This window comes from Protopterus annectens, chromosome 6.part0 (genome assembly GCF_019279795.1).
Source record: "Protopterus annectens isolate FY-2018-M chromosome 6.part0, PAN1.0, whole genome shotgun sequence".
NCBI lineage: Eukaryota > Metazoa > Chordata > Ceratodontiformes > Protopteridae > Protopterus > Protopterus annectens.
In genome coordinates, this window is record NC_056737.1 from 1,397,855,423 (window position 1) to 1,397,869,805 (window position 14,383).

Sequence of the window (14,383 nt, forward strand, 5' to 3'; positions counted from 1 at the left end):
CAAAGCAGTGGCAGATGCAAACAATATCTCAGTGAAGGTCAATCTTTGGATTCAGGGCAGAGACTGGAGTGCAACACCAATGGTTTTAGGGTTATTATGCAATATTCCAGTGATATTAATGAATATACCAGCATCATTAAAAAAACATTGGAGTATTTCAGAAGAAACACCTAGGTTGACAGACAAAATTGGAAAATCCCCCTCTTTTACGTTTAGGAATAACATCTCACTGAAACAGCATCTGTGCAATAAAAAGAGATCACAGCACACTGGTAAAAATGATCACTTTGGCACATTTTCTTGCAAGAAATTGCATAGCCAGCCAACACATTCATGTTAGTACCAGTTATACCCATCCATCTTTAGGCTTTAACATTAAGAGCAAATGCTTTGCCAACTGCAGAACTTCTAATGTAGTATACTTCTCTTTCTGCGTGTCCTGCCATTCATTTTATGTAGGAAAAAGGAATAGAATGTTCAAAGATAGAGTGCTTGAACATATTAAGGACATCAAAAATAAGAAAGACAGCAGTGCATTAGCTAACCATGTAAGCTGTGAAGATCCTACACATATTTTTAATTTTTTTGTGATACAAGTAATACATCCTGACATCAGAGGGGGCGACAATGAAAATCAAACAGAAAGCTTTGAGCAAGAATGGATACTGAAGCTTAATGCTGAAAACCCCCCAGGTTTGAATGGCATTGCTTCCCTTAAACCTTTTTCTCAAAGCACGTCCATTGCCACATAAATTCTAGTAACCTGTCCTTGGAAGCTTTAATTTTTAGTATGATATATACAGAAGTGGTTAGCTTGTTGTTATGTGCAGTGTTATTGTTATGTGAAATGCTTTCTCTACTTTTATAAGAGCTTAGTAAGGCTATAAAATGCACAGCACTCATGTGCTTTTAATTTAACTAATCATGACAATTTTTGAATTAACTATAACCAATGACCTTAGCAGTGCTGATCACCTGGCATGTTTTTTATTTATTTAAATGTTTTATAGCATTTTACTAGCTGTCTGATGAAGCGACTTGGTTAGTTGCGAAAGCGCTTACTTTTTTGTTTAAATAAAATCTTTGGTGTGTGAGCTTTTGGTGCAGTTTTTATTCTATAACCTAGACGCTGCTACCTGGAGTTCTGTACATACTTTCACCAAGCACTATCATTTACCAATTTTCTCTAAATCCAGAGTTGGCTTTGCCACCGCAGTCTTGCAGGACCTTATAACTGGCCTTAATGCTGTATAAACTCCTCCTCCCAAACATAGCTTTGGTAATCTACCCAAATGTAATGACTGCAACAGTGAAACACGAATAACATAGTACAGTTGTGTACACTTACCATAAATGTAGATGTTTGAGTGTATTCACTTTTGCAGTCCTGGTTACCCTCCCTCCAGCCCCCTAACTTCTTCTGGCTATACCTCTTCTTTCCTTTACTATGCTTAAAAGCCTTTTTGGTGTATTTGCTTTTGGTTGGAGGTATACCTTTGTGTTTTTGTTTATTTGCTCCCCATTAGGGGGGCACCTGACATCTGGGGCAAGAAAAACGGATATAATGACGTCGGCTGCATGTGTTATACCCCTGACGACCTGACGTCATGGAAGAAGGGGCAGCAACTGACGCAGGACCCAAGACTTTGTTAATCAGGTCAACTGTGGGCAACCTGCCAGCAGATTATCCAAATGTAATGACTGCAACATTGAATACACTCGAACATCTACATTTATGGTAAGTGTACACAACTGTACTGTAGTAATGTATATTGCTCTGCCTATGTCCATGAGTATTAGTGATTATGCTCCTTTGCAAATTTTTGTATTGTTTTGTCTCTATTTTTTGTGGCATGATGTTGTGAGGTAGGTCCATGTCATTTTTCAACTTCCACGATTTGATGACTACATTAAAAAGCCACCCTAGCCCTAGGAGAAGATACAGCTTTATGGTGAAATTCTATTAAATATGAATTCCAGTCCAGCAGTCCAGGTGAAGCCTGGCAGCTGCTAGTAGACTCACTACCCATATTTTTTAAAAAGATATGTGGGTACAGGAACATAACTTTTTAGTTTGTGGTCCTTTAGCATAGACAGACAAAAAATGCTCAACCTAGAAGAAACACCTGCAAGCTCACTTGCAGCAATGGTCATTCTGACAGCATTGAAACAGCAAGTGATTATTTCATTATTATGCATTTATTTATGCATTTGATTATTTATTAATATGCAAATCTGGTTAACATGAGTTATTTCTGACTGCACCTTTTGTACTAAAGTTACTTGTTTTCATATGACTGTAATTTGTATACAAACATATTTGGCACTTTTTTAAGTTGTCAAGGCTAACTTCTTACTGCTAACCAATTGGATCATGGATTTAAGTTAGAAAAAATTGCCTTCATAATCGCTATAGCGAGGGGTAACAGAGCTACCTTGAGTGAACTTTATTCTTTGCCTCCAAATCAGGACTAATCTACTAGGTGATTCGGTTTTGTGCACAGTTTTACTGTTTTTTTTTTTTCAAAACGTGTCAACAGTATTATGCGTGTGTGTGTGTGTGTGTGTGTGTGTGTGTGTGTGTGTGTGTGTGTGTGTGTGTGTGTGTGTGTGTGTGTGCGCGTGTGTGTGCATTACATCATTATCTTCCAAAATTAGATGATTTATTAGGATATATTTGGCCATCAGGTGACCATGTGAATTGTAACAAGGCTGACTGAAAAATGTACCGTTAGTCAAGATGTACTCTAAAAGGGCGCGTTATCAATGCCTAAATAGGGATTGGCAATGGGGATAGTAGAGTTAATTGTGCACTGAAAATAAGATCTGGACCAGACTGCTTTGCAAAACCCAAATGTTCTCAGGCACACAAATACACGCTTGTGTTAAACACATTATAACAGGGTGACACATGTTGTGTCTGGCTGAGTGGGCATTCCACTGATGCCACAAATAAGCTTACAGTAGTTGGAGAAAGACAGCCCTGGGAAAGCTCATTGGCTAGAACCACGCCCTTCCAGGTACTGGAAAGAGCACTGATTGGCTGAACTGTTTAAGGTGACATTCCTTTGTGTTGCTTTACTGTAAAACCAACTTCATTTCCAGTTAGGCTTATTGAATAGACCGCAAAGAATCGTGTGGTGCGGGCAGAGCGTAGACACACTGCTTTCCACAAACTTGGCTAAACAAGAAGCGTCTCCTGCAGATGCCAACCCAGTAAGACCATCGTGTAACGGCTTCTTTACATTGGACAGTAAGAGGCTATAGGGTTTTACCGAAGAGTTTGCGTGAATTGCAGGACTTTCCACAACTTCCCCTTTGTCGAATGGATGCTTCACCCTTACTAAAAACTGATGTTGTAGTCTGAAGCAACATTTTTGCATAGCAGTCACAATCTGATATTTTTAGCTGATCTACTTGGGGGTTCATTTGGTTAATTCCACTGGAAGTAACAGTAAGGTTACCAATGCCAGGGTCATAGCTGCAGCCAAGTGCTGTAGCGCCGTAATCGAGTTTCTGTCAATTGTCTGGAAATGGATACAAGTTATGCAACTGAAGGTAGCGTGAGTAGTGCAGAAACTGATGGAGAATGTAATGATTTGCCAAACACTCCTCCACCTAAAAAGAAAGCAGAGGTTATCACAGTATCATCAAGAATGGCAGACAGAATTTTCCTGGTGTGAAAAAGTTCACAGCAATGTCTTCACAACTCGATGCACATTGTGTAAGAAGGAGGTTTCGGTTGCTTATGGTGGCAAAGGTGACATAGTAAATCAAAGCCATTCAAAAAGTCATCATAAAGCTAGATTTGCTGCAAACACTGCTGCCATTGAAATTTTTTCAAGAAGAAGTCAACGACAGTAACAGGAATTGACAAGCAGGCAACGGTTGCAGAACTCGTGCATGTTTACCACACTGTACATCACCACATCTCCTACAATGCTACCGACTGTGGTGCTAAACTGGACCACTTGTTATATCAAGACTAGGCTATTGCTAAAAAGACAGCGTGTGGTCGCACGAAAGCAGAAGCACTGATAACGGATGTCCTTGGCCCAACGTCAGTGGAGTCCATTATGAAAGACATTACTGGTGACTGTTCTATTTGATATTCTGTGTCAACTGATGCATCTAATCTCAAGAATAGAAAAATGTTTCCTGTCTGCATTCAATATTTTACTGTTGAAACTGATTTAAGTAAAAAGCTTTTAGACTTCGTTGAGCTTAATGACGAGCAAGCATTCTACTTCTAATGCAGACATGCTAGTTAAATGTCTTTCAGATAAGGCCTGCATGGTTCTTATTCAGCTGATAATGCAAGTGTGAACTATGGTGCAAAGCAGCCTGTGTTTACTGAGCTGTTGAAAAGAAATAGTAATATTCTGAAGACAAACTGCAATGCTCATGTGATACACAATGCCTTGAAAAGACTAATTGATGAACTTGATTGTTTTGCAGAAACAATGGTTACCAGCATTTACAGTCATTTCAGTGTATCTGCTAATAGGAGATCCCAGATGCAAAAATCTTTAGATTTTGTATACTTAGAATATCACGATTTCTTGAGGCATATACCAATGAGTTGGTTGTCTCTGGGTCCAGCTATTGACAGATTACTTGATTCATGGCCTGCCATTGTGTCCTACTTTGCTTCTCTCAATGAAGACTGCCCAAAGAGAGTTTGTATGCATCTGGGAATAGAAAATAATATGCATGACTGTGATGCAGTAGTGGCCCAGCATACTTATGTGTTGTCCAGAACATTTGCAATGCGTTTGAGGTGTCGGTCCAGAAAGTGGAGAGGGAAGATTTTACATTGCTTGACCTCTTGCCTGTAATGCAGCAACTCTAAACTAAAATTGAGTCACGCATAACTGATACATTTTTTTGACAGAAAGCACAGACTATACTTGAGAATGAGGACATGGAACCTCATATAGTGCGTCAGCAACAAAATTATTTGGCAGCTCTGGAAAAGTCTTTAGCATACCTGAACAAATGGTTTCATTTCTCAGATGGCAGCATTGTGTGTGTGATGCATCAAATATCTCTAAATACAGAAGTAGCGTTTCAGTCCTTTCGAAATGCAAGCACTGTCATGGGCTTGACAAGAAAGGACATCGATTTAGACATGCTTTATGATGTGTTTTGTGCAGCAAGGCATGCTTTATCCAATATTGTTGCTAATTCAAGTGCTACTGCATGCACTAAATGGCAGGAATTTTTTCCAGGTGCCCGTGATAGTGCAGGTTTTTCATCAAACATGTTTAAGATTGCATCAGCCGCACTGTCATTACCAAGCAGCAATGTCTTCCCTGAAAGGGTGTTTTCTTTAATGAATGCAAAGTGGGGTGCAGACCAAAACAGAGCCACTCTAGCACTAATCAAAGCAGTACTGCAGGTTTTCCTTAACTACACCATGAGCTGCAGTAATTTCTATCAGTTTGATTTGAAAGATGACAAATTGATTTCATCAGCAGCTGGCAGTGAAAAGTACAAATGGAAATGGATTGCTCAACCTGAGCAGTCTTCTTCTTCCATGAGTACTTTAAAAGCTCAGGGCCAGCCTGCTCTGGATTCATGTGAGGTACACGTTCAACTTCAAAATAATTAGTTCATTCAACTGACATTGTATAACATTTGTATTGTATTGACTATATCTTTTGCTTACACCTTGATGTTATTGCTTTATTGTTTTTTTGTTGTTTTCCAACGTGAATAACTATTAGCAATTTAGCAGTTAGCCTGTCTGTGTGGGTTGGCTACTTGAAAATAACAGTTTTGAGCTAAAAATTCTTGCATTCAAGTGTTGGTTTTTTTTGGACTCAAAATGCACTAAAACTCACCTAAACACATCTGTTGTTTAAAAAATTTGTCCAAGGGCTCAGTGCCCAGACCCCCAGGGGGAGGGAAAGGGAAGGGGAGAGGAGGGGAAGGGAAGGAGGGAAGGGAAGGAGAGAGGGGATGGAAGGGAGAGGAGGGGACGGGGGCAAGGGGTAAGAAAAGAGGTGTCCTGGATTTTAATTGTGAAAAGTTGGCAACCCTAGTTTCACTGTTTTTTTGCTTAATGGCTAAAAGATCGTAGAAGTCTTACAACTTCACGTGGCAGTGTAATTCAAATTTGTTGGCTGTTACTGATTTACAAGTGTCAGTGAAATTTATTTTGTCTGACTTTGAAATTGCAGATTTTCATAGTGTTTAAAAACTTTCCAGCTGTAACATCTAAAGGTTGTCTCTTCCACTTTGCTTAAGCAATTTGAAGAAAGTTAAAAACTTTAGGGTTAGGAAGTTTATACAGAAATGTGTCAGTTTCCAAATGTCTGTTAAAAAGTTGATTGCTTTGTCATTTTACAATGAAGATGAAGTTATACCTGCTTTTTTTGGGATTGCCACAAATGTTTCCAAGTGAAGGGAAAGAGTTACTTTCTTACTTTTCAGACATATATGTGTTAGGCCATGTTCAGAAACAAAAACCTAGACTATCATTGTGTTCAACCTTTCCAGCCATGTTCCCTATAAACTTTTGAAATGTCTCACAGTTGAATGCATTGTCTCTGCCGCAAACTCAAAACCATATAGAGGGGATGGCACAGATGAATTAGTTGCCTTTTAGGGCGATGAATTTGTGATATTCCTTCTGTTCTCTAAGTCCTAGTTAGGGAGCAAAACAAATTTAGTGAGACTAGGTTGAAATTACTGTCTCTCTCCTTCCTCTAAAAAGCAGAAGACTATTTTGAGGTATAAAAGGCTGCAAAATGTTTTGCAGAACAAAGAGAAATATGGCACAGATCAGTTTCTGCGTGCAGTTGCAGTTTCGCTGAAGATGTAATATAGTGTATGCGCTTCACTACCGGAACACAGTAGGGTGCTTTTATTTTGTTACTACAGGAGTGCTTTTGAATAAACCATTCACTGTAAATAGTATCATAGTCACAGTTAATGTGGGTTACATATTGTAAACGTTTATTTCATTTACGCCACACACAAATAATGTGTTCAAGTAGGGGTGTAAATACATTGGTAGCACGTATATATCTCGTACGTCACTAGAAGGAATGTGTTGGCCAAACAAATGTTTTCAATTATGTGATTTTCAGCCATTTCAGCTTCCGATTAGATGAATGTTTGATTAAAGTGTGTTGAGCATGTTGTACTCGGCATTTTAATCGTTTGTTCATCTAATATATACCCACAGGACCTGTACTGCCCCAGACATCCTACAATAAAAGAAGAAGAGGGGCCCACCCTAGAAGAAGCAAGAACAGCACTGAGGAAATGAAATCAGGGAAAGCAGCAGGCTCAGATGAGCTCATAACAGATATAAAAATGATGGGCAAGGTCAGGGAGAAATACCTTGTGAAGGTACATATAGCAGTGTGCAGATAAAGGCATATCCCAGATGACTGGAGAATAAGCAAACTAGAGCCAGTGTTCAAGAACAAAGGGGACATTTACAACTGTGGGTAGTACAGAGGTATCAAACTCCTGTCACATTGCATGAAAGTTCTGGAGAGGGTGACTGATGAACGAAAACAGAGAGTAGTAGAAAGTAAGATGAGGGAGAAGCAGTTCAGATTCAGATCCCAAGACAGCTGATTTGGGCATTCCTGTGGTGGTTTGAAGTCCCAGAAACATTGGTAGAATTAGTACAAGCTATATACAAGGACCCACTGACTAAAGTACGAACAGTGTTCAGTCTCACAGAAGGGTTCCCAGTAGGAGTAGGTATGCATCAGGGTTAAGCTCTGAGCCTGCTGCTGTTCATACTGGTGATGCACTACATTAGCAATCAGGTTGGAGGGGACAGATCAACAAAGTCCCTGTATGTAGACAATGTGGCATTGCAGGCAGACTCTTAGCAAGAACATCTGCAAAGGATAGGGGACTGGAGAGCAAAACTGAAGGCACATGGATTGAAAGTGATCCAAATAAGATAATTGTAATGCAGCAAATGGTAAAAATCAGAAAAGGCTGAAAATTGAGATAGAAGAGAAAATACTGGAACAGGTTAATAGCTTCAAGTATCTGAAAGGGGTTGAGGAGAAGGGAGGTCTGAATGAGGAGGTCAAAGCTAGAATCAGAGGGGCTGCAGCCAGCTGGCACAGAGTGTCAGGTATAGTAATGACAGAAGAATGCCAAAGAAGCTGAAAAGTAAGGTGTACAAAACAGTGGTTTGACCAGTGCTACTGTATGATACAGAAACCTGGGCAGTAAAGGCAGAGCAGTTGAGGAAGCTTGAGATGATGGAGATGAAATGCATGAGTTGGGTGGTAGGATGCACACTGTGAGACAGACAAAGAAATTAGGACATCAGAGCAAAAGCCATAGTATCTCTAATTGTGGTAAAGGTCAAAGAGAACATATAATGGTGGCTGAGGCACATGTGCAGAAAAGCAGAAGACAATCTGATGAAGAAGAGATGAATGGTGTGTGTAAGAGAAGACATCTGACAGTCGGGCATGATTTTCGAAGAAGCTAGGAGAGTGGCATTGAACAGAGAGAAATGGTGGCAGTTGACATGACACCCTGACCCCATATAGAAAAAAGGGGGATTGATGATGGTGGTGGTGATGATGATGATGATGATGATTTACAGAAAAAATGAAAAATGTTGCTTTTAACTAAAGGGGGCTCAACTCAGGTAGGCACATTCTAATTTTGTTTCTGTCCATCATACAGCATGCCACATATGTCACATATGCCATGTATGTCAACTAGCAAATCAATTCTCAAGCAATGATAAGAAAGGTTGACATGATAATCCATAGTCAACTGTCTATAATCTGCATAAAGATGAATTTTTGGGGTAATTCGGTCAGTGGGAGTATGTATGATGGCATAGTTATGTATAACATCCTGTTTTGGTGGTAGATTCCTTTGATGTTTCATTCACCCAACACTCCATATTTAAGGAATGCAAACTAAACTAAGACACAAAGACACATGTTCTCGCAAAAGGCAAACCGTCAAAACCCTCCATGGAAGTCTTCCCATTAGGATAATGAGAAAAATTAAAATAAATCCAAGGGGTGATGACTGGCAAAGAATACTTTTAAAAAGAGAGTTAGTGTGACAGTTAAAACTAAATGCCACTTTTTTACCTGGATTAAATGACCGTGTCCATTGGACCTATTTTAAGAGAAAAAGCTGACGTTTTAACATGAACTATATATTGTGTATTGTAGCTTTAATGCTGATCGGCATTTAATGAAGTGAAATCAGTTATGTAAATGAGTGTACCATCACTTGTTATATAAGATGGTTGGAAACTGATTTCATCTGATGAAGTCTCCTTGAGAGATGAAAGCTCTTATGGAATGATTATTGTGTGCTTTTTATTATAATACATTAAATTATTTCATTTTCCATGGTCAGAGTCCATTCTTTCATATTTTTAGTAGTTTTCAGTGGATACCACTTTTGAATCTTTTCTCATTTTGTAGTCTTGTATAAACAATGAGTTCCAGAAAGTCCTAATTTGTAAACAAGACTTATGTCTGTTTTTTATTTCAGTGCTTCTGTATGCTTCTCTTTAAAGAACAGTTAGCCTACAGACTTATAACAGACAGCTTCTGTACTGAACAGCAGTTTCTTAGGTTAACTAAAGTTCAATATACCAGAGTTCAGTAAGCAAGGTTTGCCTTAAAGCATTTTCTGATATAAAATACAGTAGTAATTTTGTCTTTAAAGCATATTTCTATCATCAATAAATCTGCTATCAGTTAATAACACACAGTAGTGAGGAGATCGAGGCATTAAAACATTTGGGCAGGCTGTGTGGATCCTTCACACAGGCAGAAATTGCCTATTAGCAATCTGTAGGAAACATTACAGGTAGGGCTTTGAGGCGATCTGTATAGGCCATGTGGTACAATTCTTTCTAGAAGGAAGTCATGGTCAAGACCTCTTAGAGACTGGGCACACATCCAAATTTTAAGAGTCTTTAATTAGCATGCTTATTGGTACCATAAATGTTGCATAGGGCCAGTAGTGAAGAAAATTAATTTGTTTGCTAGTCACTTAATTTTCTGTAGTGCATAAATACAATTTGCAATTCAAAAATTGTCTGTAATTAATGCTGCAACTAAGTTGTCATGTAAATCACTCAAGATAAGCCTTCAGAGTATTTTTTGCTTTGAGGGAAGGTGGTCCCTTGATTATATGTTAGAATAGGCAGCCACAAATATGATGTGACAAGAGACTTATACAATAATTGAATAGTCTAGGACTGTACAATTTTTAATTAAATAAGAACAGTAAAAGATTGACAAGACTGAAATATATGGGTCATATTTTAACATAAGGGGACTGACGCCAGCTTCAGAGAAATCCAGAGTAATAGTCAGATACCTAAGCCAGAAAACAAACAAGCATTACTGAGATTGCTGAGAATGACAAAGCACTTTAAAAGGTTGTACCTAATATGACTGAGATAGTCATATGCAAGATAAGAAAGCACAGAAATGCAGAGAGTCACTGGAGTCATATGAGAATGTCTTCTCACAAGAAGAAGAGGAATCTGTTATGTATTTAACAATGTTTAGGCAATCAGAAATCCTAATGGAAGGGTCCTGTGAAATATTCTGGATTGAGAAGACACCCTGAAAAAAGTAGCCAGATATACAGACCGATAGCTCACCATGATACTAAAGAGTGAAAAGTTGCATTAATTGAAATGTTTATTGAATGTGAATAAGAATCTAAAATTGAATGACTAAAACTCTAATTTGATGTAAAAAGCCTGTGATACACATAGTGTAGGAGTGAAATATAATTTAAAAATGGTTAATATAGAAAAACGTATGATACCTCATACATATTAATGAAACAGTACATTTTACAACTAGAAAAAGTGGTCATATATTGGTGTACACATGTTTAAACATTAGAGGGCTCACAGACAGAAAATGAATAAAATCGAACTCACCTCTGTTTAGAAAGCAGTCACAGTAAGGACCCTCTAGAGTTTGGTTATAAATCCAAATTGTCTGAGTCTTTATTGAGCAGTCTTATAGATATTACAAATGTTACAAAAGGCTTCCAAAGCAATGCAAGCATGTTAAAATTACGTAATCTGTATGATCTCAAAACTATACTATCATAGGTTTAAGAAAGTATTGAATATGACCAAGTTCTTCGTTAAAGACATCTTCTTTTGACTGTTGAATTTTTTGAAGAACTATATAAGAGTTGGGGGTTACAGACACAGAGTACAGGGTTTGATTCTCACATTTGAAGGGAAAATTGGCAAGGCTTAAAATGGTTCACAAGGGCAGCTAGCCTTGTTCTTATCTATGAACCTATAAATCAAATCATCAACTGAGTCTCATATGCTATCCACATGAATGAGGGGTCACAACTTTGAGTGTTAATACTAATCTTTCCTCTTCTGTGTTTCTTTTTTCATTGCCCTGCACTAACACTTTTTACTATGATTAGTGAATAGGAAGGTTTATATCTTAAGATAGGCACATATAAAGGCAGTCACACTGACTAATGAGATGAAAGAATAATTGGAGATGGCATTTCACTAACATTAGATTTTCTGTCATATGTCAGGGACTACTACATGTCTAGCTCAGATTCACAGCTGTGATCAATAAGATACTTAGAAGATTTATTTGCCAGAGTATAGCTTGATAAAGAAATGCATCATGCCCAACTTCATGGCACAGAGAAATAGAGTCCTGACTATAACCCAGGTGATGCAAGTTTGAATAGCGATTTGGGTGCTAAAGAAGGCAGAGGGAGGGTGGGAGTTAGGATCTGATACCAACTTGCCTATCCTAAAGGGAGAAAATAGTGGTCTTGGTCACTGGCTGTACGCATGTCCAAATTAAAGGTTAGTAGGCAGCAGTGCAGCAGAGATAGAGGAATGTGAATTTGGTCAACCAAGACAGATCTGGTAGTCTTCTATGAGTGTGTAGAAACATACACATTCAAGGACAGGTCATTGTAGACCTGCTGCCAGGTAAATACTAATATCTTCCACTATTGGCAGGAGATATGGTCTGTAGAAAATACCTTCATTCCACATATCACTGAATGCAGGTAAGATCACAGAGCACATCAACTGCTGTTTGAATGATGCCCCCTCTGTTTGGATCTTTGCCCCTTGCTGAAGATGCCAAACTGTTGCATGAACAAATGGGTTCAGCACCAAGTGGTCTGGCTCATATTCAGCAAGCATGGTAGAAAAGAGGTAAAGAAAAAAATGAATCCATTATTGCACTCCTTTTCTTTTTTTCACCTTACATTTTATCATTTATGCATAGCGCATTGATCTTAATCAGGAATTACATTGTTTTAATACATTTAAAGCCAATTCCAAAAATCAGAGTCAGATCATTTTCAAGAAATAGAAGAAAATGAAAATAAAAAAATCAATATATAGGACCTTCAGAGATGCTGTCAGTATAACTTAAATTCCCCAGACTGTTATGTCAGCATATTTAAAAGTCAAGTACAGCTTCTTAATGGGGATTCCATTATTAGATGGTAGGAAATGGGAAAGAAAGTGCTAGAAATATATTAGGAACAACAACAGAAGAAAGGGTATGTGGATATATCAGATGACCTAACCATAGGAAAGCAATGTGAGAAAAGCAATAAGGAAGGCTTGTGGAATGCTTAGATACATAGGAAGTGATATCAGTAGCTGTGCACGTGATGTTCATTGGCCTCTGTATAGACAGTTGGTTATACTCCATTTATAGTATTGTGCGTAGTACTGAAAATGCTACTGAAAATTCCTTGTGTCAGAGAAATGTCAGAAAGACAAGTAACTATGTCACTATGTCATAAAACAGCATATAATAAAGAAATGCATGTCAAACTCAGTATAAGGTTAAAATGTATAAAACACACACTATTCACATATACATTTGACACAGAAAATAAACCAGGACAGCATCTCAAGTTAAAATAAACGAATATACCATGTAATACCGAAGGAATACTGTGGCAAGACCATAGATCTAAAGTTGTGGATAACACTGCCATAGCTCAGTCTTGACCCAGCTGAAAACTACTATTGTGGGAGGGAGGTTGGTATAATGGTTAAGCTGTTTACCTTACACAGACACAAGGTGCAGAGTTTGATTCTTATGTGGGGTAACTGGCTAGGCTTTAAATGGCCCACAAGGGCAGTTAGCCTAGTACTATGCTATGAACCTGTACTGTATGAAAGCTGTATGGGGAACTAATGGTCAAATCAGGGAGAGTATATACCCAGGCATGTAAAGGTAGTATTACACCAGGTATTGAATCATCCATGCATCTTCTGATCCATAACAAGTATGAAACTCCAATGCATGCCATTATTGACGTACTGTAATCCTTACTGTTTTACCAAAAGTTGACACTTTTATAAAAGTCAGGACAAAAACTTTGATACAAAAATCAGGGAAGTTTTGCAACATTGCAGAAAGTTTACACAATGGGTGCCAACGAGCGTTCTGCTTCTGTGAGAAAGCCGAAACAGCTTTCATAAGTTCATAGGTGTATACTATTTTATTTTTATTTATTCATTGCATTTTGTTGACCGGGAATGTCCATTTTCAGCAGTGGCCAGGGGAGAAAAGCTCCACAGAAATATAAACTCAGTCAGTTTTTACATTCAAACATTGACAAAAAATACAAATGGATGATTACAATATTGAGAGGAAAAAAAAACAAAAACAATTACATTCAAAACCATCAGCAGACAAATACAATGCATGTTTATAATATTAAGACAAGAACATTACATAAGTGAGTCTAAATAATTCAAATGTCGAGGCTGCAGTAAAAAATGCAGGATAGTGGGAACTGGAGCAGACCTACAGATAGAAACAGTCCAGTCCACAATAACCCAGAAGCTGAGAGTAAAGTATAGTTGGGAGTTGAATGAGCTACTGGGATGGTAAACAAAGAATGTGGTACTAATATAGCAAAAAGCAGCTGGTGATGAGACTTTGTGGAGAGAAGGTAACAGGAAAGGAGAGGGAGGTTTAACCTGGGGAGTGACAGGAGCATAGCCAGTGATTGGTAAGGTGGTGTTTTAGTAGGGATTTGAATTGGTCATGTGAGGGTGTGTCCCTTGTAGTTTCTGGTAAGGAATTCCAGAGTTTGGCTATATTGTGGGAATAGAGGGAGTCGCCGTGTTGGTTGTGGGAGTTGGCTACGTTTAGCAGGAATTTGCTGGAGGATCTGAGAGTTTGACAGTTGGGGTTAGGTTGAACGAAGAAGGATATTGCAGGGCAGTTATTGGGTTGGTAGATTATTTTGTGGACTAAGGCTAGATGATTGTGAGTCAGAAGGTTTGGTAGCTCTAGCCAGTTTAAAGCTGAAAGAGATGAGCAGTGTTGGGATGTGTCGGAGGTTGATGGCAAATTTTGCAATT

General features: G+C 38.4%; 1 protein-coding gene across 1 annotated transcript in view; it reads left to right on the forward strand.

The window, feature by feature from the left end:
* The window catches only part of ACMSD (aminocarboxymuconate semialdehyde decarboxylase), a 576,894-nt gene that overhangs the window by 64,599 nt on the left and 497,912 nt on the right, over positions 1-14,383 (forward strand). Inside the window, exon 2 of the mRNA XM_044073661.1 lies at positions 4,895-5,587. Within this exon, the coding sequence (XP_043929596.1) occupies positions 4,895-5,587 (693 nt within the window). The remainder of the gene's footprint in view (positions 1-4,894; positions 5,588-14,383) is intronic.